The sequence below is a fragment of the Catharus ustulatus genome, chromosome 7 (assembly GCF_009819885.2).
Source record: "Catharus ustulatus isolate bCatUst1 chromosome 7, bCatUst1.pri.v2, whole genome shotgun sequence".
Taxonomy (NCBI): domain Eukaryota; kingdom Metazoa; phylum Chordata; class Aves; order Passeriformes; family Turdidae; genus Catharus; species Catharus ustulatus.
The window spans coordinates 17,127,889-17,154,380 of NC_046227.1; the positions used below are offsets into that span (position 1 = coordinate 17,127,889).

Consider the following 26,492-nt stretch of genomic DNA (forward strand, 5'->3'; position numbering starts at 1 on the left):
ATTGGTTACTAGAGGCAGTCTTCTGCATATCTTGAAAAATATTTCACTGAAAAAAATAACTTTTTTTAAATACTTGGATTTCAACAACTTTCTGTCACTATAGCAGCCTGTTTCTTAGCTGTAATTTTCCTTGGATGCAGCACCACTGGATTTTCTCCATGTAACTCTAAATTGTGTCTGACAGATGAGGTTTGCTGGCTGTGGACCATAGGTGTTTGTGGCTCTTACTGCTCTCAGCACCTGTGATCATGTGCTGGCTCAGGGGTCTGTTGCATCACGTGTCACTGATGTGCACAGTAACCTGCTCTGTTCCTGTATTCCTGTGGTACTAGGAAGTAAGTGCAAAGTGTTCAGGGGGTTTTAGGTCTCTGGGGAATTGCCCAGTGTGAGCTGCAGATCATGCTGACTGGAGGATCACTGCTTGGCTGGATGCTCTGGGATGAGGGAGTGAGCATGACGAGTGTGGAGGAAGATGGAGATACGCTGTAGGCTGGACAGAGCACAGGGGCCTGGGATAACACAGAGATGTGAAAGCACCTGACAGCATCCTCCCTTCTTTTTCTTCCTAACTAGTTATATCTTTTGTTTGTTCTTGTTGTTATTTATCTTTACTGGTTCTCACTAGCTCCCCAACATCTGCACCTTTCACATACCTCTTAAAATGGCATAACTGAGGTAAACTAACTCTGCAATTTATTGAAAAAGGCTATGTCCAAAACAAAACAAAAATATATCCTCTCTCTGCAGCCTAAGTAGGGCAGGAAAAATTCTCGCTGTGATACTGGCTTGACATCTGTTTCTTTCCCGGGAACTACCCCGTGCACTTCTGCTAGAGACTCTTCAGGCTCTTGCCTTACACTTTTCCCCTTTTGGTCCCTGCCTGCAGCAGGATGATGTTGCATCCCCCACAGCAATCACTGCCGAATTGGGAAAGGTGCGCTTTCCTATGGGAGATCCTCCTGTGGGTTGTTCAGCTTGGGCCACATAGACCTCATCCACTTTAACATGTGTCTGTGGATAAAGCTTATCATCCATCACCCCAGTGGCAGTTTGTGAGAAAAGAAAGGAAACTTTGGCTCTGGGTCTAGGCAAGAACTCTCCATCACTGACTGGTATAGCTCCTCTGCCCTGGCATTTTGTGTAAGGGGTGGCATTTTTCAGTGTGGCGGAAAGTCATACTCAAACCACTCATTTCGGGTACTGCGGAGAGTTTCCTTGAAATGCCAAAAGTCCCCAACAAAGCAGGCTTCCTCTGTCTGGCAGTGGCAGCTCCCCAGAATTTCCCTGGGTCTCAGATATCCAGAGTAACTTCTCCTCTGTTGGATCTCTCTTTTGGCTGTCCAGATCTCTGCGAGTGGTTTCAAGGGTGAAAAGTTAGTGCCTCCTTTTGCTACCACAGCTTCCTCCAGACAGGATAGAACAATTTACATTCTCACACCCTTGTAATGTCCTGTCTTGTAATCCTTTCACCAAAAGGATTGTCTTCTCAGCCAAAAACTATTCCTAAAAGACCATCACTGATGTTAAAAATACTGACAGTAACATTTTAAATATCACTTTTTTTACTCTGGAGCTCCTCAGCTTCAAAAGTTTTATCCCAGTTAGGAGAATGAAAATTCAGGCTCTCCTGCTGAGGATAGGTTTGTTATACAGTGGTCCCCAGTGTCTCAGTTAAAACTTGTATCAGGTTACCTGATTGCTAGACAGGCTTTTCATTCCTCCTTGTGCAAGTGATTAAGGCCAGAGGGTCTCCTGAATATCTTTTCTTCCGCCTATAAGGGAATTCTTCTTCAGTATCTTCTGGTAGCTTCATGCTCAACCGAATTTGGTTTGGTACCCTTGTTGAACTCTTTAGGGACTTAAACTCATCTATCTGTGTATTTATTTATAGATTTCTGTATATTTAGAGACTTTAATAAAAAGAGAAGAAGAAAAACACCTTATTTTTTTCAGGGGGGATTTACAGGCATGGTGTTGCATGGGAGGAGCGCCTTCAGCATCCTCTGAAGTTCTCATTCTGTGTCACACTCCTGGACTGACACTTGGTGCAGGGAGCGCCTCTGGCCTTGGGAGATTGTGGTGGTGGAACGTGGGACGTACAGACTTATTAATGACTCAGGTCTACCAAGGAAAGTGGGAGCAGGGGTGCTCAAATTTCATGACATCACTGCAACTATTTTTGGCAAAAAAAATTCTCGTATTCTGTTAAAAGAATGATTAATGAAAAAATATTGTGGTCTGTATAAAACTGATTGTGATTTTCCAACTACTTTGTTATGTGTTTAGAGTTAGCTGTCCTTTTTGTTTTGAGAACTGCCTTACTAATGTAGCCCAATTTCCTCAAAACAAAAAAAGTTCCTTCTTTCATTAGGAAAAAGTAATGGATTTTGAAAGAACCAAATCAGCACTGGTTTGGAAGTTGGATCCTATTGCAGAGGGGGGTAATTAGCATTTTAATTGGCAACTTCAGGGGTTTTTCCCCTTAAATTTATAAATTCTGTTTTATTTCTACAGTTGTTTGTTCCTTCCTCTTTTTTTGCTTGGAAATTAATCATGCAGGAAATGATTAACCACAGTGAGCTTGTCTGTCTGCCTCTGACTCAATGTTTAGGAGGGAGGGCCTTCAAGCAGCTCAAAATGTCTGACCAGATACAAACCATGCACTTGCAGTGTGGTTGTTCATACTGTCCATCCCACAATAAAGGTCATGTTTCTTTTTGTTAGTTTTTAGCATTTGTAGTGCTCCTGAAATAGTTTCAGAAATACCAAATTACTTCTGAAGTGCCCGAAATTTGTGTTTCACTGGATTTAGTGTAGTGCCAGTCTGCCTTTTACTCCGCAGAGCAAGAGGTTGGTTGCAGAATGCAATGTGTGCTTCCTCTCTGCTCTGTTTTGGTTTTTAAATGAAGGGAGTCTTTATGGTGATGCATTGTATAATTTCATTCCTGATGATGGCTGCTGCATGTGCCTGGTAGTTTGCAGAAATCAGAGTTTTCATATGCAGGTGTGCTTTACTTGCGCGATGTTGGAGCATCTCATTTGCTGACGCCAAGGGCGGCTTTCTGCAGAGGCAGCAGACGCGGGCTCTGTGCACTCTGCTCTCGGCAAGGCTGCAGGGAGATTGTGCCAGCCCCAGGGCTGTGGCCAGGGCAGGGAGTGTGAGCATGGCAGTGCCGGGTGCCTGCTCGTGGCACTGGCAGCCCGGACTGAGCAGGCTGGATCTGCGGAGGAGCCGGTGCTGGGCACGGTGCTGCTGGCACCTACCAGCAGTAGGAGAGAGCTGCTGTGGCCAGCTGTGCAAATCCTTCTCTCTTGCTGCCAATCCCAAGCTCTGTGCTTGGGGCTCGCTGGCTGATGCTGCAGTGTACGTATGGATTAGTTACTGCAAGCCTTTCTGCCGCGCCGCAAACACTCACCTGGACAGAACACTTCTATGTAGCTTCCTAAAAGTGATAATTTACACTGGTGCCTAAAAAATATGCTAGGACGTGTGTCCTGGGTTTTCAAGTACCAATACACCTTCAGCCTTGGTCTTTTGGAACCGGTTCCTTTTCAACACCCTGCAGACCAAGCATTGTAAGAAACTTGTTTGTTAACAGATTTGGCGGGTAAAATTTATTGCTAGGTGGATTGGTTACTATTTCAGGTATTTTATAGTGTCAGCTGTTAGCAATTTAACATAACCTTTTCTTAAATTCAGCTTTCCTACTGACCAAGAGCAAATAATAATGTGAGTCTGTTGCAGAAGTGTAGGACAGTAACACAAGCTTTCCTCTAATCGCAGAGTTCCACTTACACCTCAGGATATCTCCATGCTCTGTGAGAAACAGTGAATTGGTGATGAACAAAGCAGCTACAGAGTTCGAGTTCAGCATTGTGCTGATTCAGCTGCTTTGGTTCTGCAGCCCAAGAGGTGCTCTCGTCCCATGGGCTACTCCCAGCACTGTCCTGTGCTGTGAGAGCAAGTCATCAGGTCACTGCATCTCTTCAGACCGTTGTTATTCTTCATATAGGCTTACAGTGATCAAATTTTAAAATCCAGAGAGCACCTCTTTTATTTTTGCTTACAGTAAGTCAGACAAAGAAAATCTGACAACCGAACAGCAAGGATGAGTTAGAGCTTTAAAGACAGAGATGCTGTTTCTTGCTGCAAAGTTTCAGCCTGAGTTTCTAAAAGTCTGTTTTTCATCAGCAGAAGCAGAGTCAGAGTGACAAAAGTAAGAGTGGAGCAATATTGCAACTTTGGTTTTAAACTAAAATTTGACAATCTAGGGTGTTTTACAGGCTCTGTAAGTGTATGTGTTATACGTTTTTGTGTGGGCACACAGGTTTCTCAGTCACGCCATGTGATCTCTGTTCTGATGGCTCCTAAAGGAAGTGTGTGCTCTAGAGCACCATAAGTAAACAACCCTGCAGGATGCTCGTGTTAAACTTCAGGCCATTTTTGCCAGAGTTTGGTTTATTACAGAAGCTTGTCCCATGCTTCCAAAATGCTATTTTCCATTCTGTCTCTGAGGGCTATAGGGCTTCAACAGCAGCAAAATGCAGGCTCGCCATTGTGCACCTAATCTTGGTGGCAGTTCTGTTAAGAGAGCCCTTCAGTACCAGAAATGCCAGCTAGTGTGCAGCAGTTGAGTACAGGTACATGTAAGATGGGATAGAGAAGGAGGGAACATCTAGTGCTTTTCTCCCCACTGCCTCATTGCAAATTGTGTATGCAGAGAGGGTTTTGGAGAAGCTGGATGTGTCTGTGGGTCGTGGCTTCCCCCTAGAGAACTCAGGCTTTAAGCGTCACCTCACTTCCTCTTTATGCCACCAATTCCTCAAGAAGCTGAGCTAAAACAATCCAGTTAAAAGGGAAAAAAGGTAAAATAGAGCAACCCAAGTGGGAAACAATCTCTAACTGCCAGGGAGGTAGACAAGTTATGGTATTTTACAGGAAGGGCTTCACAGACCACCTGGCTCACTTGCTGCATTCAGGTCTGAGCTGCCTTAAGGGCTTCATTTAAAAGTCAGATTTCAAACCAAGCTGTTTGCTGTTTGTTCTGCCTGCTCCAGAAACTTTCCTCTGACAACATGGAGTGCCAAGTGATGGTGCATTATCTAGACTGCTTTAACTTCTTAGCAAAGCAATGCAGAGAGAAAAATTTCTCTTTTTAATTTGATGAAGGAGTTAAAAGGTTGGTGAAATACCCTCATGGCACAGTTAAGCTGGAGACAACTGCAGCTGTGAAAAGACTGTGTTAAGAAACAGGATGGTTGTGGTCTACTGTAAGAAATAATTTTCCTGTTGACTATTTTTTTAAACAGGAAGCTGAAGAACAAAGCAGCATTAGTCTTGGTACTTTTAATAGGTTTCAGATTTCAGATATTGCATTTAGAATATGCTGATTGGGAAAGGATAGGGCTTTGTGCAGAGTTTTATGTAACAAATGAGAGCTACAAATTTGGAAGATGGGAATATTAACTAAATTCAGGCAGATCCTCTGTATATGAAGCTGTTGTTTCTCTGGAGGAGCTTAAGATGCTCAGTAATGTAGCAGGAGACTGATGAGAGCAGGCTGGTCTGTTTGCAGGACTCTGAAGGCGTGCATTTGCACAGCTCTGTGTAGGCTTGGCTCCGCACAGTTTCCTCTTTGTCAGTCAGTCTGTCTATCCGCCAGCTTCCCCTCTGCTCTGCTCGCTCTTTCGCAGTAACTGGGAACAGTTTCTCAGTATGGGAGAAGAAAACCTGCAGACACTCGAGACAGCACTAGTGCCTCACACTACTTTGAACTCCATGATTTTTCTAGATGGTCAGCAAGAGCTATGGGTGATGTGTCTGATTCTTTCATCCCTAAAGATTTTGCACAAAATCCCTTAAAGTCTTGTTTCAGAAAATATTTCTTCTGAGGAAGGTAACTCAGCAATTTGGGAGGGAAGTGGGGGAGGGAAGGGGAGTTACAGCTGTATTCTAGTTCTTTTCAAGCATGAGATCTGATGAGATAAATCTGTATTTCTAAACAGTTTTTTCTGACACACTTATCATGGATCATGTCAGAGTCATTACAGACTTCCTAGGTGGTGACTCACTGCAAATGCCATTTTGTTTCATTCAGCACATTTTCCTAATGTTCATTTTAACTGTAAAGGGTACTGTACGTGGCATGGTGTTGATCTGACAGTGCTATTACACTCACCTCTGAAACAATTAAGTTACTTTAAAAAGTAAGAGCTGTGTATTCATGTAAATAACTGCCCTGTGGACCTCAGCCATGAGCCTGGGGTTGTCTGGAGAATTATTCTTGTTCCTGTTCCCACCATGTTTACCTGTTTTATGCAAACATTATATAAGTAGTGGCAAATCATTGTTACTAAAGGTGGCTCAGGTGAATGGCCAGCATGGGTGAAAGCTCAGGTAAGAGCAAAGCACATGATGAAATGTCATAGTACTATCAGAAATGCTCCAAAGCCCCTGATAGGCACAGTTCCAGCAAGCTGTGTGCCAAAATGCCACAAAAAGCCCTTGTGACTTGAAAATACAGTCCTTGACACTTGGGCTTGTTGTTGTTGTTCCATAATTTTGTTGCAATAAATCTCTGTATCTCAGGTGTGACCCTCCTAGGATTGTTCAGGCTGAAAGTTCAACTTGGACTGGGAGCCTGATCTTTGTCAGGGAAGCTTGTGAAAGTCTGAGCTTTAGTAGCCAGGCTTTTCTGTCTGCAGCAGCCTGCAGCTGAGAGGCCAGGCTGCCTGCTAGCTCTTCTTCCTCAGGGAGAATATCCAGAACATGCCTGTGTGTGCTGCTTCTGAGGAGGAGCAAGGTGTATTCAGACATGATGATGCAGCTTGGGATCTTTAGAGCAAGCAGGGAGAGAGGAAGAAGCATGAGTCCATCCCAGAGCTCTGCTGTTCCACTCTACCCTTAGCAGTGTAGGTGGAGGAATCTTTTAGCAGCTGAAGGGATTTAAGTCAGCATCTCTTTCTGAGTATGATCTTAAAGTGTGATGCCTTCTTGAAGTAAGGGCTGATGGTCTAGCTACAGGGCTATACTGAAGCACTTCCATGGAAACAAGATTGTTGGATTTAACGTAGTTCAATTTGGTTGCTGCATTTTGTGCACTCCCATAGCAATGCATGGATTGTGTATGTGTTCAAAACTGAATGTATATCTATGAGTTTGTATGGCAGTGGGGATCATCTAGGGAACCCCTGTTTAAAGATGCAGCTGATTTCTATACAATTAAAGTGTTTTTTACCAATTAGACTTCAAAAATCTAGAAGATAAACCTGTTAGCTGCAAGGATGTTTTTTAGCTGAGTAGAAATTTATTTAAGATGTATTAATCTCTGGACTTTGCGTGTTTGTGTTTTGCTGTGCAGGTTTCTTGGCAAGAGCAGACAGAGCTCAGCCTTCCACCATGCCTGTGCCTCCCCCTCCAGCTCCCCCTCCACCCCCAACACTGGCCTTGGTAAGTTTTACAAGAGGTAAATGTATGCACTGTTCTCGGCTGCTGCTTGCCACTCTGAATAGGATGTCCAGAGATACTGAGGTGTGGATGAGGGTATCCATGGGGAAAGCTCTCCAACATATTGTTTATGATTGATCATTGATCCTACAAGAAGGACCATCCAACCATTCCACTTCCTTCAAGTTCTTATGTGGATGTCACTATCCACTCTAACTCTCCATCCTTTTATTCTTCCCACACTGGTGGCTGATTTGGAGGAAAGGCAACAGCTTGTCTAAGGGGAGTTGAAGTCTTTCTTTCCCCTTGCCTCTCTCCAAACCTCTCCTCCCACCTTCTCCCTTGGCCTACTCCAGTACTTCATGACTTGAGCTGGGAAAAACCCAATCCTGTTGTTTAAATTTGGTAAGGATAGCTCTTAGCTAGCATAGCTCTCTCAGCCAGCCTGTGGTATCAGAGCACAGGATCCACTGTTGGCACAATACGGTGGGTGAAACTACATCAGACCTGACTTAAATTGCAATAGAGCTTGTGCTGTGCTTGCCCTCCCAACCTCACTGACAAGAAGGAAGAGGCTTCTTGAAATGCCAAATTGAAGCACCTAGATATTTTTAGAGCAAAACCCTAGCTGATTACATGGAATGGGCTGTCTCTCATGAGTTTTTCCCTCATTTTCCACCACAAGCAAGATACAGATTCTGCTTGGTCCCTCCATGACCACTCTCCTCACCTTTCAGGAAATCTCCATTATACCTATCTGATAAGTTAGAAAATGTTCCAGGCATCATTTCCTAGAAGAAAGAACCATATATATGTGCATGTATGTGTGCATGTAAGTGTATTGTTTGGAGGTTTTTTGTTCTTTCTTGAAAAACTGTCACCAAAACATAAAGTGAAAAGAGAGGACCATTGAGACAGATCTCGTACGTCCAAAGGTTTTATTTGGTGAAGAGGTCAATATTATTGAGGCAGTGATTGCTATTTTTAAGTATTTTTATCTAAGCTAAAATAGTAGACAAAGGTCAATCTTTGCTCTGATTTACCTAGAAATTGTATTTCACCACAACTTTCAAGAATATTCACCTTCTTGTATAATCAAGTTGTGTGTATTTTGTTTCTGTTCAGTCTCCAAAATGGCAATTTGCCACAGAGATGCCTTGGCTTTAAAAAATCAGAGATTCTAAATCATGAGTTCAAAAAAGGCAAATTCACATAGAAGTGTTCTTTTCTAATGAATAATGGAGGTTAAAATAGTTGTAGTGTTGGGGACTTTGAGTCAGTAACAAGGCCAGCTACCTTTAATATCATTCATAAAACTAGACATGGCATTGTACCTACCCACTCCAATGCTGTTAAAACAGATACTGAAGTTCCCTAGTAACTACCATATTTGAGCAGAACTTCGTATGTAGAAGTTGGGGTTTATTTTGCCTCCTCATTTTTAATTTTTGTTTTGCAGGCAAATACTGAAAAGCCATCCCTAAGCAAGTCAGAACAAGCAGGGCGAAATGCTCTATTATCTGATATTACCAAAGGAAAAAAACTCAAGAAGACTGTTACTAATGACAGAAGTGCTCCAATTCTTGACAGTAAGTAAGATTCTACATGTTGGAATTTTTATAGGTTTGTATGGTTCTATGGATCTGAAAGTGGAAAATTATTTTGTATATCCTCAGCTGAATTGCCATGAAAGTAGATAAAAGAAAGTGCTAGAAATTGGCATGCATAAAAATAAATTCTGTTCATCATGAATGAACAGTCAGCTGAGAAATCAAGTACTGATTATGAAATGTGAATGGTAATTTGTTTGCTCATTCTCATAAAGTGATTTATTTTCCTGTTTGCTTATATCAGAAAGCTATGCAAGCCCTACCAGGAGTTCTGCTGAGGACCTACAGCAGATCAGGCAAACAAAACCCCCATAAGGACTGAGGAGAGGACAGAGAGTAAAGTAGGATTTCAGACTCTACTTTTGCATAAACAATATATACCTGGCATGACTCTATTGGCTCCAGTACCACTTAGAGCAAAACCAGAGCCAGAAGCCAGGGCTCTACCCGTGTGTCAATGCTGCATGTAGTTTTGCCACTCCTGGAGTGACTTGGGTGTTATCTTTTTGGCTGAGCCTTGCTGCTCAGCCTGCCCAGCAGTTCTGCACAAAGCAGTGACTCTACTTACCTGAATGGAAATAAGATCTCTATTCAGCTGAGCTGTTGTGTCTCACAGCACATCTTGGTAGGTGCCAAGAGGAGGCTGGAGAAGCCCATGTAGCAAAAGTATTGGGAAGGAAGAACAGAAACAGAAGAGTAAGGAACACAGGCCTGTGCTGACAGAGGAGCAGCATTCATCACCTAAGGAAAAAAGACTCTTCTACAGACTGATTAGCAAATGTGATACACCTCAGTCTAGGTTTGGCCCTGCAATTAAAGGCTGGACTGTGATAGGAACATGATGATGAAAGAAGGAAATAATGCCCAGAGGAGTGCAACCAAATAAAAATAATTTTTAAAAAATTAGTCTTGCAATCAGTCAGCTACAGTTTTTAGAGATTATCTCTGCATGTGAAGTTACATGTTCCAGCTATAGTAATGAGCTGAAGGGGATTAAAGGAGGGGGTAAACAATAAGATAAAAAATGATGCAGCCTATTATGTTATTTACATGTATTAACAAATCATGATGAAAGACTAAAGCATGGTAGCAGCATTTCTCCAGAGGTAACACCCTGTCTGAGTCAGAGCCAAACTGAGCTGACATGCTTAAGAAAGAGAATGATAATGTGAAACATTCCCCCATGGATACACTCTTCCTTATTTCTTGGGGAAATTTTTAGACATGCTTTTCATCCACAGGTTTTAATTATTTTGAGGTCAGTGAGATTTTAACCCTCCCAAAGTTGTGAAACTCAAGATTCCAAGAAATTAAGCAATTTATCTTAGCCTATGTGGCCCAGCATCTGCGAGCTGATCTCCTCAGATATTCCAACTTGTGCACCTGCTTCTTTTGCAGTGATGCTCTGTATAAGGCTCTTCTCTGTATTGCAGTTGTGGAAACACTTTCATTTTACTTTTGGCAACTCAGTTGTCACAGCAGAAATATTGACATTAGAGAGAAATGGAAGAGAAAAGGGGGAGGGTTGATAAAAGAATTCCTGCCTACTGGAAGAATTAACAGCTAATGATCCTGTCACTGCACTTCTGAACCTACAGAAATGGCATCTCCTTTCCTACTAGGCTTTGATTAAATAAGTAGACATGTTGCAATATCATCAATAATGAGAGAATTCTGTGCATTCCCAGCAGTTATCCCCAGAGATACCTTCAAGGGGGACCTTCTGCCTTCCACCTTCCTTCCCTTTTATCCCATGAGATTACCCTGTCTCTGCTTATGGAGAAGTGGAGGGGAAGGATAAGAGAGCAAAAGTACAAAGAATTTGGAAGAAGCAACCAGGGTGCTAATGAAGACTGTGTTACACTCTCAGAGGTCCCATCCATGCTCAGCTCCAAATTCCTTGCAGCAATTTTCTCTGCTCTTCAGTCTAGAGCAGACTAAAGTGATGGCTTAATAAAACACAGAGGCTGTGGTTATTATGGTTGCTGTGCCAGCTCCTCCACAGCGCAGCGGTGGTAGCTGTGATGATCCAAACCTTGTGTGTTTTGAAAGTTCAGCCATTTTTCCCAAGCTACAAGCATTACTCTAATGAAAGAGGTGACTTTGCAGGGTCAGTCTTGCTTCACTAATATAGGGGATCTTTTTTCCCAACAGAACCCAAAGGATCTGGTGGAGGTGGCGGCGGTGGCTTTGGAGGAGGTGGCGGCGGTGGTGGCGGCGGCTTCGGTGGGGGTGGACCACCTGGCCTTGGAGGGCTTTTTCAAGCAGGAATGCCAAAGCTCAGATCTTCTGCAAGTCGAGATGCTGGTAAGAAAGACCTTGAACTTCCATTGTGAATAAATGACATTGCTTAAAACCTTCATAGCACTGCAATAAATTACCTGCTGGGATTGAGAAAGCTAGCAAATACCCTAGGCTCTTAGGAAGTATAATTTTCAGCTTGAATCTGGCTTTATTCTTACTTTTAGGTTTTGTGAGGGAGAAGCCAGACTCTTTCCACCCATCCTCCTTGTTATTGATGAAAACTAAAGATCTTGGTGGTGTTGAATGGCTACCTGCAAAATACAGTCAGGCAGATTGTGTCCTGCCTTAGCTATTGGGTGTGCAGGACCAGAGGGGAATAGAGGAGGATCCAGGCTAATTCTTTCTTGTGCACCAGGAAAAAGTATCTACTTTCCAAGTGGAAAGTACTTGTGTCAGCTCCACAGCAGTGTGATTTGCTGCTTAGGGAGTGCATGAGGCATCCCAGCTGGCTGGTACACACACTGCAGATGTAGGATTGTCTGTAGTGTACTTCTGGCTGACAAAACAGCTGCCCCAAGGCTCATGCCCCTTTAAATGAAGGACATCTGGAACCACTGAGTTTAAGTTTAAGGACATAGGATTTCATACTTGTTGAAGAAGGATTATGCAATGGGGGTTGTAGAGTGTTACAAATATTACATATTTTATAGCCTAACATAATTTTTCAGCACAGCACACATGTACAAAACAGTCTCTCACAGCTGGTATTTTCTATTGTGTCACAGTCTATTTTTGGGAACTTGTATTAATACAAAAGTTCCTGGCATCGAAGAATAGTACTTGTGAACTGCAGGGCCAGCTGCCTTCTTCCTGATGAGCACGACCACATCCCTAGATCACAACTACTAGAAAGGGCCAAAAGAGCTTTTTGCTGAACTTTTGTTGTTAAATGTAATTTAAAAGCCAAAATTGTTTTGCTCTCGGGTTGATGGTATTCAGTACTTGTTGCTCACCATTTTCTTCCCTCCGTATTTATTGCTGGCTGTATGCTGGCTTCATCACTTGTGTTACTTTGTGGCCACTTAACTCGTGCCATACAAGCATTATCAGGATGTCGGCTGGTACTCTGGAGCGCTTTCCCAGTGGTAGCGGGCTGTGGCTGAGTCTCAAGGCAGGGGTGCCCAGTGCCGGGCTGCGCCCTGGCCGCTCGCAGAGCCCCGGGACGCGGCCCGTTCGGAAGCGCAGCTCGGTGCCGATGCTCCCTGTCCTGTGTTCGCAGACGCCGGCGGAGGCCGGCCGCCCGTCCTGCCGCCCGGAGGCCGCTCCGCCGCCGCCAAGCCCTTCTCCCCGCCGAGCGGCCCGCCGCGCTTCCCGGGGCCGCCCTCGGGGCCGCGCTCCGCCGCCCCGGACCCGCAGAGGAGCCGCCTGCCGCCGCCGAGGCCCGACGCCGGCTCGAAGCCCGAGGCGGCCCCGCCGCCGGTGCCCAGCACGCCCCGGCCCATCGCCTCCAGCCTGCACAACCGGGGGTCGCCCCCGGTGCCGGGGCTGAGCCGGCAGCCCAGCCTGGGGCCCTCGCCCCCGCCCTTCCCGGGCAGCCGGGGCGGGGGGTCGGCCGTGTCCCTCCGGCAGCCGGGCCCCGGCCCCGCGCCCCCCTTCTCGGGCCGGCCGCCGCTGCCGCCCACCCCGGGCCGGCCGGCGGAGGACAAGCCGCCGCCCCCTCCGCCGCCCCCCGCGGGGCACCGGCCGTCCGCCGCCCGGGAGGCTTCTCTGCCGCCGCCCCCGCCGCAGAACAGCAAACCGCCCGTGCCCGCCGCCCCCCGGCCCGCCCTCGGCTCCCCGGCGCCCCCGCTGCCCCCCGGCAGGCCGGGGCCGCCCCCGGTGCCGCCCGCTCCCGCCGGCGGCGACGAGATGCCGCGGCTGCCGCAGAGGAACATCTCGCTGGGGTCGTGCCCGGCGCCCGGCGGGGGCCGCTCCGGACCGCTGCCCCCGCCGCCCGGAGAGAGGCCGCCGCCGCCCGTCAGAGACCCGCCCGGCCGCTCAGGTAGGGAGCGGGGGCGGCTGGCACGGGGAGAGGGTGCTTTGACTGGGACAGGTGGCACGGGGAGAGGGTGCTTTGACTGGGACAAGTGGCACGGGGAATGGTGCCCTGACCATGCCCACTGCAGCTTCACAGGCGCAACAACCGCATCCCAGGATGACGTCCCTTGTAGGCACTAGGGATTCTGCAGCTGGAAGCGAGGGTTTGTGGGCATCACGGTGGCTTAAGGAAGGTCAAAGTGCATCACCAGTGTGCTCACGTGTACTTTTACAGATCTTGTAACTTTCATGATAGTCACTGTAATTGAAAAGGGCTGTAAATGGATTTCCCCATTATGTTCTTTGAAGTAAAGAAGCTTCTGGTAAAGTGACAGCATCTGACTTCCCGAGTCAACCATCTGAGTTAATGGTCGCGTTCTCGCGAGTGGAGGTTTGTGGAACCTGACCTTCTACATGTTCGGAGACACAAACACAGTCAAGTACAAATAGTTTAATGAAAGACCTAGCCAACAGTTGTTAAGTGTAATAGCACTTGTTACGGTGTGACTAAGTGTTGTTTCTTGCCATATGTAGATATCAAACTAGACTCAAAGTAGAATTGTCTCCTTTGAGGAATTTCATAATATATTATGTCCTCTGTGACAACTATTGTTCATAACTTTTAAGATTACACATCATAACTCAGCTCTCTGATACCTGGTAGTTGTCCCTTTGAAGATGAGAGAATGTAGGCACAATCAAGCCCCGTAAAGTCAAGTGGAGAAAAGCATTGCACAGAAGATACTGCTGGGAAACTCTCCTAGAATTGCCTTTCATTTGATCCTTTGGAATAAACTCAGAAATCATCTCTAGCCTGCCCAGTCCTAGACAATAGAAACGGATGTTATGCGAGCTCCCAGAGACAGTTCTGCTGCTTTCCAGCTCCTTGAACCAGCCTGGATCTCTAACACCTACAGCAGCTGTGCAGCTACAGAAAATAGTGGCCCTGAAATTGTGCTTTGTGGAGATGGTTGCCAGCCCAGAGGATGGCACAATGCTAGTGCAACCTGCAGTAAATAAATCAGAGAAATCCCATTACAATTGACTGGGGGAAAGGATCAAAGTTGCAGAGAGTGTCTGCAATTATTCAGTCACTTTCAGGAGTTTGTTCTGTGGTGACTTTGCCTTCCGCCAATGCTTTTCTAGTTGACCCTTTTCTGAGGCAGATGGTTTTAGCAAACCTGCACTAACTTTCTTTTGGCTTAGTAAGTAGAAGGAAGTTGTAGCAAAACATTCTAAACATAAATGCACCTATTCTGCAGCAGTTCAGTATAGACAATGGAGTTTAGCTAGATTTAGAGAGAGCAAGCAAAACTATTCTGAAAGTTGCTGAATGCTTCTCATTCTTTGAAACCATTCCCTGAAGGCCAACTTAAGTAATTTGTAAAATAAGAAGGAGAGCAAAAATACACGAAGTACAGCATGTTTCTTGAAGTGTTTCGGTGCTTGTTGCTGGAGACACAATATCTACTGCTCTCTTTTCAAAGTGCATGTCTGCAGATAGATTTCATCAGGACAGGGAAGCATTTATTGGAAATTAACATAATTGTCAGTTGCCCAACTGCACCAAACAGAGGTAGTGAGACTTTTGAATATGCGTAACTCTCCACACCCTCTGGTTCACCTTATTGTGTCCTAACCGTGGGCACTTCTCTCCCTGGCAGAAGCAGCTTTCCTGTCTTTCCTTACTTTTCTCGTAGAAGCGCCTTTCCCCTGCCCTCAGGACAGCCCTGGGTCTGTATTATGTAGGCTGTGCCTGTTTGCCCTGTCACATCCGTGCCAGTTACAGATAAACACTGGAAGTGCCAGTCTGTGTGTGAGGTCTGTTTCCAGTTTACAGGGAGATGGATATGCTCCAGCTACTGAAAAACCTGTCATGCAGCTCATTTGTTTACAAATGAGTGTGCTAATGAGCTGCTGTGTAACACAGCCACTCCTGGGCAGAGCTCCCCTGTGTGTCACCGCAGACCCTGGCTGTGGCACTCAGAGGGGACCACCCTGATGGACAAAGAGCCTCTGAGGGTAGCAGGTGTCTTCTGCTACACCACCTCTTGCAATGGTACATGGAAAGGAAAGGTGTTACAGTTCGGACCTCCACAGCAGCCTGAATTCCAGCTGGGACTTCTGCTTGTTGTGGCCACTCTAAATTTAGAGTAGTTTAAAAGTAACTTCAAGCACCAGGACCTCTACAGAGGGGAAGGGGAATGTGGACACTGCAGTGTATTTATGTTTAGATACATCCTGCTTCTCTGAGCTGTACTCTCCAAATTAGCACTAAATCCCTAGGGAGCCCTGGAGAGCAGGGAGGTGGGTGTCGAGGGCCATTACCCCTTGGGGCCAAGGGCCCTTAAACAGCCCGTTTTGTTGGCGGGAGGCTTTGGGATGCCAGCGGTGGCTTTCCGCTGGCAGAGGAACCCCTGGTATGAAATTTAACTGCTTTTGTGTGCTTGCTTCTTGCCTTGCTCTAGGCCCGCTCCCGCCACCTCCTCCCATAAGCAGGAATGGAAGCACTTCCAGGGCTTTGCCCACCACTCCTCAGCTGCCTTCCCGGGCAGGGCTGGACAGCCAGAGAGGAGCACGACCTCCGCTTCCCCCCGACCGGCCGGGCTCGGCAGCGCCGCCGCCGCCACCGCCACCCTCAGCAGCTGTGAGAAACGGCTTCCAGGACCCAGGGGACGGTGAGCATCCTCCTACCTGTTTGCCCTCCATGCACAAGGTGTAGTGGCTTTTGGCCCTAATGCCTCAAAAAAGGTTTGGGTTAGAGACTTCGTTGGTAGTGCCAGCCTTATATTTCTGACCAACAGTGGCGTCACTTGGGTCTCAATTAACACTGGCAAGTCAGAACAGAATAAATATGCCACACATAGAGCAGAATTGCAAAGTCATCAATACAGTCTCCAAAATAACCCTTTGAAAAATGCCTTGAAAAAAGGAAGGGAATTGTTTCAACTCTAATATGAATTCAAACCACAGCTACACTGACGCTTTGGAAGTCGGAACAAGTTCGATGACTCAAAAGCTGAAAGCTGAAAAACAGATGAGGGAAGAGATTGTCAGAACATTGCTGAAAATGTCAAGTATCTATTTCTGCTAGTGTTTATTAAAAAGATGAGGTCCAAGATTGCTGTGTTTTCAAGATTCGTCATGCTTTTCTTTTAAATTGTTTTCTATTTGCATGGAACAGATAAATACTTCAGTTAATTATGGGAGGCCAAAACTGGTATTCCTGACATTTATAAGGTTAGAAAAAAGCAAACAGAAAATGAAACTATAGCTCAGGCTTTTGAAGCATTTTTACACATCAGGTAAGGCAGAAGGATCACAGGCATATTTCTTCCTACTCAAGTCATTTGCAGGGTTCAGAACATGCAGCTCCTTTACTTACTGTTTTCTGATTGGGAGTAAACATAGAAAATGTAAAAAAACTGGATCCAGCAAATAACCACATGTACAAATGCCGGGTAGAAGTTACTTAGCTGTTCATTACATTGTGCAGTAAAATACAGCAATATCACAAGAAAGTTATGGTTGCAAAGTCCTGAAGCAAGCAAGTGAAGAAATTACAAAGTTTAAATTAGCCCACACTTTCTTCCTTAGACTTTCAAAATCAGGTGCAGAACAGAGCTCTTGGAATATTTCCTATTATTTCAATGAAGAAACTGGTTGGCTTGCTTTATTTAGAATTCTATAGACTCAGTAAGTACAGCAAAAGGGCCCCTGGAGTCCAAAGAGATATATAGCTTCAAGTGATGCCTTTCTCCATTTTTGACACTAGTTATATACAGGATTCTCTGTCATAAATTTTGGCATAATGGTTATTTTTCTTCTTCCAGTATAAATATTAAAAGAGAAAAAAACAGTCCTTATAGTAAAGTGTGCTTTTAATAATGCTTTTGAGGTTGGTATATCAGTGGCACATTAATATTGGTAAATTCTATACCAGCAACAAAATACTGTTCTGAAGTAGGAGAAACTAGGCAGTTCTGGTAGCATGTGTGTGTAAAAAGCAGATCTGTTATGCATGGAAGGGAGAGTAAGACTTTAGTGAAGCTGTTTTCCTCATCTTTGATTTTGCATTAAATTGCCAAAATGATCAGTTAAAGTTGATTAAAATTTTCATTCCCAAATTAACCTAAAGCATCATCTTCCCTGACTTCCTAAAATAATGCTGATTCAGTACTCAGCTGTGTAAGCATTTTGCAATATAAAACATGCATTAAACATGATGTCAATGTCAATTTACTTTCCTAAGCTACGTCAGAAAACTGATGAGTAAATTGCCTGGGATTTTTTTCAGATGAATGGGAAAGCAGATTTTCTTTTCATCCAATATCTGACTTGCCACCTCCAGAGCCATATGTACCCATGAACAGAAGTTATCCCAGTAAACTAGCAAGAAATGATAGTAGAGGTAAGTTGGAATTTCAGTGTATTGTCCTAAAACCAATGTGCATGGGAAAGAGTCTGGATGCTGAGGTTTCCAGACTTCTCAGACTAACAATCTGATCATCCTTCCTCACCACACAGGGAAAGCTAAATGCAGGTTCACAGGTATAAGCCCTCTACAACTTTTTGAGTGGGGAACTGTTTGTTTATGTTGAAACACGTACTGTAAGTGACCAGCTCTGCCATTATAGTCAGCACTTCTGCTCTAGGCAGCCAGAACCACAAAATCCCTCAGGACTTTCTCCTCATTTCCCGTCTAAATTCATCCACAACTCATTTATTTTTGTGCCAGCATCATCCTTGAGTTTAGTTTTCCTCTCTTCTTGTGTGTTAAACGCCTCATGTTTTTTAAGACAACAGTTGTATCCTCCACTCAGTTTTTATTTTGCTGGGTTGATTAAATCCGGATGTACTATATTTTGCTTCCAAGCCATGTTCTCTGATCATCAGAGCTGCTTAGGTATACACTTCTGTTTAGTTTTGTTTTTTCCAATGAGTATTACATGCTGTTCCAACTCGAGTTTTAAACATGTCTTCTACAACAGCATGAATATTTCCTATCTTCTTCAGTGGAATTTTGTCTGATACACGCAAGATCAATTACTTCTTTCACAACCAGTGAATTGGTGGCTCATAGTTACCTTGTAATCATCTGTATACTCAGATGTTTCTTTCTTGTTTCCAGATGATGAAGTTTTGGATTGAAGCAGAGATTCCTGTTAGTCTCTGTTCACTTTGCCCTGTTAGCTTTCATCCCGTTTGTATTAGTCCACAAAGGAAGGCCAAGTAACATACACATCTTTTGTGTTTCCTTTTATGAGTTTGCTATGAAAATCTTCATATAGCAAAAAGCATTAAGAGCTTTGAAATTTTACTGTGTTTAGAGCTTACACTTTTTGTGGAGATTTGCATGTAATGCAAGTAGCACTGAGAAGCTGCATGTTCACATAAATTAGTAAGGCTAACAAGAACTACCAGTCTGTTTTGGGAAGGGGACAATGGACCAAAATACATGTGCTTTCCAGGCATTAGGGATAGCATGAGTTAAAAACGTTTGAGGTTTTGATGTTGTTTTTTGTTGTTTTTAATTTCCAGGCATGAAAATTAGTAGATTTTTCACCAGTAAATGAATTAATTGCTTGGACGTAAACTCCCCTTTCGAAAGAAGGAGTATTCCATGAGGAGTAAAATAAAAAAACCTTCTTTCTCTTTTAGGTGGGTCTGTTCGGAAAGAAAGAGGTGCCCCCCCACTCCCGCCTATACCAAGGTGAAATGGGTTCTGCCCCATCTTTGAGTGACAACTGTTCTCAAGTTTCCCTCGAGTCAGCTCTCCTGTCCACAAGACTGGAAAGTTGTCTGTCTTGGTTGATTTCCACTTTTGGCTTGTCAGCTGGAACAAACTTCGGTCTCTATTACAGAAGTAATAGATGTGGCTTATGGACTATAGTTGCTCAAAGCTATGAATTTTATTCGCTTAAACTGCAGGCGTTTTGTGGACCCTACAGAACATATGCGCATCATGCTTACTGTGTCCAGCCCCATCCCCTGGAGAGCTCCATGGGAGGTCTGGCTTCGAATCTGATAGAGCTTGAACAAAGCTGTTTCATTCACTTTGGGTGCAGTAGCTGTATTATTTTAATGATAAAGTATTTGATGTTTAAAAAAACAGTTGCTGGCTAAAAAGTGTAGCCAAGAGTCCCCTGGATCCTTCTTTGCATGCCTAACTCAGCCTATCTGCTTCTGCAAGCCATAGACCTACTAGATGGTGACAAAGAGTTCATCTTTAATTTTTTCACTTCAGCTTAGTCAAGCAAATCTTAAGCAATGCACAGCACATCCTGCCTCAAGGATGGAGTGTCTCTGGCCTTGTTTTTATCTGCAGAGAATCTTCCAAAGAAGAGCACAAGTGAAGAATTCATCAGCATGAAAGTATATCTATATTTTTAGCCCTCTTTCCTATTTTTTAATAGTGTTATGTGTTCTGTGACCTAATTCTCTCCTACTCTTATGTGGACCAACCCACATCATGTCATCCGTGCCCTGGATTGCTGTAATACCCTCTGCCTGATACTGCATGCAAAGAGTCCTCAGAAAGTAGTCTGAGTGCCAACGCAGCAATTACTGTAGTTGCAGGCTCCTCCTGTAAAGCATCACTAATGCCAGTGCTCCACAGACTGCTTTCCAGTTGTTTCTTTGGTACAACTAAATGATGGGGTTTGACTTAAAAAGCTCCTTTGCACTTAGGTCACAAGTCTCAGAGAGCTTGTGTTTGATTTCCATTATGGTAGAGCAGCCAAGATCAAAAATGTTCCATTTGATGAAATGAAAGCCCTTTGATGTTGTGAGGGGGGTCCAGGGTTTGTGCATTCAAGTGGGAGCGTCCAAAATTTGCTGTCTGCACTGGTTCAAGAGAAGTGGAAAGATTTGGTCTTCTGAGTTGGCTATGAAGCCTCTCCTTTCAAACTTTGCTGAAAGGAGTCTCTACAGAGAGCTGCACTGATAGAAGAAAGAGTAAGGTATTCTAACATTGTGGCAAGTGGTTAATATGTTTAATGGCTTTTGAATTTTGTGAATGAGAAAAAAGCTCATTGTATGAGTGAATTTTACAAGTGGATCTAAGTGCACATAAAATGCCTTTGGTAATCAGAGGAAGATTATAATTTTGGATTTGAAATATTGGTGAATGATAGCTCTTTGTTAATTGGACCTCTGAAGTTTAGCTCTGAAAAATGTCCCCTCAGTCTCATCAGCAGTATGTTTCTTCAGTGTGTTCCTTGGGATCCCTACCAAGCCTGTGTCAGCAGCCATGCTTCACAGAGTGTTGCTCAAAAAAACCCAAAATTAAACACAGAAACTAGTCATGTAGGTTAAGAAAATGTTTCTCTAGCATGGGAGACATGATCCTAAGTACATTCCGAGGCTAGAATAAGGTCAGTCTTTGAAAAAATTCCTAGGGAATTTAGCCAAAGAGAGTCTGGACCCTACTGAAATGTCTGTGCGTAGGGCTTTTTCCTCTGTCTCTGAGTGGGAAGGGGCAGATCTTTCTGCCTGCCAGCCTGGACATCACATTGAAGGGGATGAGACTAGAGTTGGACTTGGCCAGATCAAATTTAATTTGGTCTTTTCAGTGTTTGTTTACAAAATCGTGTTAGCTGTGATAGCCTTTGATTCTGTACCTGTTTTTTACGTTTTCATATCTAATGACCTATTCTAAGTTACTGTTTATGGTCTTGAACCTGCAATTAAATGCGCAGGCGCAGGGATGTGTCCACATCCTGTTGCAGGATCGTGGCTGTAAGAGTTTCTTAAACAGATACTCGTGGGATCTCCATGTGACAGGTGCTCCTTGGGATCAAACCTGGCACAATGCTGAATTTGTATATGTATTTTATGGATGTCACTTAAAGTGCCTGTCTCTTTGGGATAATATTTTGTGAATAGAAGTCCAAATAAGATTTTTAGGATAATAACTTTAAAGGATAAATTATTGTATTCATATTTTAAAACTGAAGCACTTAATACCTTTCTAAGGAACAATATTTTGAATTTAAGAATACAATATTTTCAGTACTTGACCTGCCAATTCCTTGTTAATTTCCAAATAGCCATGCAGCCAAAAAAAAAAAACCCACTAGCCCTCCAGAAATACCTTGTTTATAACTTACCTGCTTCCAATGTGATTGTTTTACTTTGCTAAGTCAATGAAAATGCTGCCTAGTGTTCTGCCAATTCTCTGTATCATTCAAAGTATCTTGTATTTGATCATTTCAGCAAGGTTTTCTGATCAGAAATCTGGACCACTACCAAAGACTTGGAAAACCAGCTTCAGTTTCACTTTAAAATGTGCTGTGTAAAAGGCCCCAGTTAACAAACCAAGAATCCTGAACTGCTTAGGTTTTAGCAATTCTTTTTTATTCTAGAAACCTTTTCAGAATATATGTTTGGCATACATGTAAAATAGCTTAATACTGCAGAAAGGGGCATTTTTGTTCACATAACAGCATTTCCATTTATAAGTTTTGCTGTAAAAGTCCCTAAATATATTCCAGAACAATGCAGCATTTTATCATTCAATATATTGCTTCATGTAGCAGTAGCTGTTTACAATATGATCAGTATTAAAGTATTTATTTCACTATGAAGTGTTAAAAAAGAATAATACAAACCAGGTTGAATCAATGGTGCCTTATGACTTTTTTAGTCAACTTTTCTGTGTCTCAATAGAAGAATTAATAGATATGGCTTTTTCAGGTCCTAACTGAATAGTGCCAACAGTAGCATTTTTACAGTGTTTGAGCCAAGCCCTGCTGTTGTGTGCTCAGTCTCCTAACTCCAGGTGGAGCTCAGTATGTGGAGGGGCCACTGGGTCAGTGTGTGGGTGAGGTGTATGTGGTTGGCACTGGTTGGCTTCACAATCAGTATTGCTCTCAAAATTTTGACCTGTCCAAAAACTAGTGTCTGACATTGCTGTCCAGACAGCCCAGCTGACTTCAGTGTGGTTGCATAGGTTACAGAACTACTTTTGATTCACTGCTTGCATATTAGATTTGCTGGGTTTGTTTCAATGGCATTGTGTTACTTCTTAAGTTATCACTGAGGCTCGCACTGCATGACAGTGGCCACGGATGTTCATTTTTGTTTAACTCCAGAAATAAAATGACAATAAATTTTGTACCATGTAAAAATAATTTCTCTGTATTTTTGGAAGAAAAGCACATGTTATGTTTGTTACAACTTTCTGCACCAGTCATTGGGAGAAGAGGTCACGGTGATGTATGTTCAGAGCTGTTAAAGGAAACTCAGCTTGTTTCAGGAAGTGTTTATTTCTGTAAATGAAATAAATAGCATTGCAAAGTTCTTGTTTAAAAGCCAGCATTTCCCAACACTAAAGGAATCATAAGGTTTTGGTTTTTTCTGCAAGACAGCACTGTGAAAGAAGTTCCTTATATTGTCACTTAAACTGGGTGGTAGTTTCTCCTTGCAGCATCAGCTGTTTGCATGACACTTGTAGAAATAGATCTGTCTTGGAATTGAGGATGAGGGAGCTAAACTGCTATCATGCATCACATGTGTTGTAACACAACAATCTTCTGTACAGAAGTATGGAAATTGAAAGGGTACTTTTTGTCTTGGAGGTAAAGAATGGAGTTGAGTGATCAAACTGAGATTATTTCAAGCAGAATGTCAAGTGTTGAGAGACCTAGAGAGGGCCCCTTGGCCACAGGACACTGGAAAAGAGAAGATTGCTCAAGGAAATAAAAACCAATTGGCTGAATGTTGTTACCAATACTGAAGTGCAAATTATGGTATCAAATGTGCATTTTGCAGTTCCACATTGCAGTGGTGTGAACACCTTCATCTCACAGCTGGGTGCAAACAACCTTTTGCAGCGGTACATTGTCTCCATGTAACACAGATTGTGTGAGCCAGAAAATAAGGAGAATCTCTTAGCTGAGATATCGAGGAGCACTTTAAGTGCAAATTAATGGAATGGTTCTTCACGTACATTGGAAGAACCAGGAATCTTGTAGCCTGTAAGAAAGATGGGTGTGTTTGGACCATTCAGTTAAAATCTAAGAGGGGAGTATTGAAGTAACTCAGGCAGAAGCAGGACATATGTATGGTCTCAGTGAGTATGCAGCAGGTAGGTATGCAGATTAAAAAAGCAAAAATGGAAACCGCATGTCTTAAGGGAGTAGCCTTTTATGTATGTTGCCATTTTGAAATACAGTTTGTGGTGAATACTGCTTAGTGTAAACTAATGCATGCAGAGGAAGACATGTAAATTTGGACTTCCAAAGGCATACAAGGGAGAGGGAAACAAAACAGGCTGAGCAGAAAGTAACATTTCTATCAGATGCTTAAAGTTTGAGCTTTTTATAAAATATTAATCTAGTTCTGTGAATTTTTTTGCTTAACATTTATTTTGTAAGTGATTTTGTTCTCCTTATTTTTCTGTCCTATACCAAATAAATTTTACTTTTATTTAATTGGTGGTGCAGACTGTTACATTGAGTTCAATCACAGTTACTTCTTTTAAAAAAGCACATGTTGGCTTTAGCAGGAGCAGAGCAGTGAGCCTGGCAGGAGCTGGGGTGAGCTGTTCCCCTCCTCTCCTGTCTGCCATTGGACAGCAGCACAGCAGTAATGCTCAGAGGACTTCTGTCCTACATACAATGAAGGACACCTGCAGATAAGGAGCAATAATGAGTTTACTTTAGGATAAAGAATGATTGAAAACCAGTGGTTCCTGATGCTGTACTTGCAGGTGGCTGTTGGGTGAGCTGTGGCCAGTGGCTCTTGGCAGGGCAAGCTAGGCTCTTGCCAGGGGAAAAAGACGTGGAAAATCACTGTAGTTAAGTGGATTTTTGTTTGTTGTGTCTCCACTCACAAAGCTGCCAGGGAATAAGAAAGAAATGAAACCCTCCTTTTGACTTTGGAGCCCTGTTCTTTATCACAGATGTTAAGTTTTTCAGATAATTTGGACCAGGTTCATCAAAGAAAGACCTTTTGATAAAAGTCCACAGGAGGTTCAAATTCAGGCTGCACTTCCAGCTTCTTCTCAGAAGTTAGAAGGGTAATTAAAAAAGCTAAAAAGCTCTGTACTATAACTTATCTATCTTTCAAAGACTTAAGTATCAGGTTTACTCTTATGCAGGTTGCGGATCCTTTGATATCTCTAGGGATTGCTTGTTGATACCTTCATTTTACAGACTGATTGAGACAAAGACCACTTTCTTCGAAGGCCGTCAGCCCTTGTGTAGCCTGGAGACCCAACAATCCTGGTGCCTGGGCTACAGAAACAGAGAAACCATGATGGAAAGTGTGGGGAAGCTGGTGAGCTGTAAAGGAGCTGGCTCAGCAAGCTGTGAGACCTTTGGTTGCAGATCTCAATGGCAATAGCCTTGAATGAGAACACAGAGGTATGAATCTAATCATCAGCTAACAGGACTGTCTATCTCATGTTTTGCCAAAGAGGACATGGGTTTTTTTCTAGTTTTCAAGAAATCAAATCACTTGCTTCGCTTCAGGAAGAGGGAAGTGAGCTGAGCATTCTGTGACCTTGTCATAACCACAACATAGTCCTTCCTTCATTTAACTCAGAAAATGCTGTTGATTTAAAAGAAACCCATGGACCACCCTGTAACACAGTTCTGACTGCTCCCTGCAGTTGCAGGAAGGCCCATGTGTTGCTCACAGCACACATAGAAATATGCAGCCCCTTTGATTATGGTTCAGCAATTTCCAATGACCTTCCTGCCTCCTGTGCACAGGCTGCTCCTCTCTGCCCTCGCCCAGTCTGACTCCATTTTACACTGAACATGGTAACTTAGTCCCAGCAAATTTCAGAACTAAATATTGGCCCATACATCTCTGTAAAACACAATATATTATTTAGGTTAACTAATGAAATCAGTCATTGGCAATCAAGCTCTTAACCTATCTAAAGATTTCAACAGCAGTCCAGGTACAGAATGGAAAGGATGACAGACACAAAAATATTTTGATTAAACACAGAGAATAAATTGGGTGGTTGCTGCTAACATTGCCTTGTGTCCAGTATCTATCTGTCTATTCAACCACATCATCAGATAATCTCTTTAAGCCTAAAACATATTTGCGGCTTAAGATATATGACTTTGGCAAAAGCTACGTTCAAAATGTAAAATAGCAATCTATAATGATATTGCAGTAGGGCTCTCTCATTCCATCATTTTTCCTCTTTGTTATTGCCAGTCTTCTTTTTCCTGCAGATAAAAAAGGTTTTTCTTTGAGAATGCTGATATTTAGCCTCCATAAATACATTTCTCATTTTCAAAATGGGATTCTTCTTGCTATGTATTCTCTTTTTTTTTTTTCTTTCTTTTTTTGCTAGAATACAGGAGATACCTCTGCCTAAGCACCTCTAAGTTAAAGGTGGACACAGAGGGCTGGTGGTTGCTGCCATCCTTTCTCTCTCTGAAATGAACTAGGGATCATTCCCTGCAGTTGGGGGAGGGTTTTTTCATTGTGCAATGCCCTTCCCAAAGGGGACTATTTTGGCTACCTTTTGCATGTGCATGTGTTCAAAAAATTTTTGGCTCTGAACTGGTGTGAACATTGTACACGATAAGGCCTGTAACCAATTCCCTCTGAAAATGTTTTTGTATTCATGCAAAAGATGGCTGTTTAAGCAGTGGGTATTGGGTGTAACCCGACTTGAAGGAACCATTCACGTATACAGGGATGTGAAAATGAGTAATTTCTGTCCTTCTCCTTTCTAGCAGAAACTTTAGTAAATGCAGAGTTACTGGTGAGCCCTGGTGTGCCCTGTGGAGCAGCAGAGCCCCTGTGTCTGAAGGCTCAGCACTACCAAGCCATGAGAGCAAAAGGCAGCTGAAGCAATCAGAGCACTTTGAAGAGAGCAAGGTAAAGGCTGTGGGTGAAAGTCCAGGCTGAAACCCCAGCCTCTGTCAGAGGTATTTTGATACTGGAACTAGTGTTCCAGATAACATCATTGTGCTGTTTGTCAGAGACTGCAGAGCCCGTCAGTACTTTCTGTGCTGTCTCAAAACCAGCCCTCACTGCAAACTGCTGAAATCCTTCTGTTGAAGTTTTTTTCCCTCCTTACTTAAAACAGAAACTTTCACTTCTGCTATTTGACCAGGAGCTTGGGTGCCTTATGAAAC

The 26,492-nt window shown here is 43.4% G+C and overlaps 1 protein-coding gene across 1 annotated transcript in view; it reads left to right on the plus strand.

The window, feature by feature from the left end:
* The window catches only part of WIPF1 (WAS/WASL interacting protein family member 1), a 37,741-nt gene extending 13,928 nt beyond the window's left edge, over nt 1-23,813 (plus strand). The window contains exons 3-9 of the mRNA XM_033064845.1: nt 7,362-7,450; nt 8,907-9,036; nt 11,212-11,364; nt 12,581-13,342; nt 15,846-16,055; nt 17,675-17,788; nt 19,039-23,813. Of these exons, the coding sequence (XP_032920736.1) occupies nt 7,400-7,450; nt 8,907-9,036; nt 11,212-11,364; nt 12,581-13,342; nt 15,846-16,055; nt 17,675-17,788; nt 19,039-19,094 (1,476 nt within the window). The 5' untranslated portion in view covers nt 7,362-7,399 and the 3' untranslated portion in view covers nt 19,095-23,813. The remainder of the gene's footprint in view (nt 1-7,361; nt 7,451-8,906; nt 9,037-11,211; nt 11,365-12,580; nt 13,343-15,845; nt 16,056-17,674; nt 17,789-19,038) is intronic.
* Nucleotides 23,814-26,492: the final 2,679 nt, after the last annotated feature.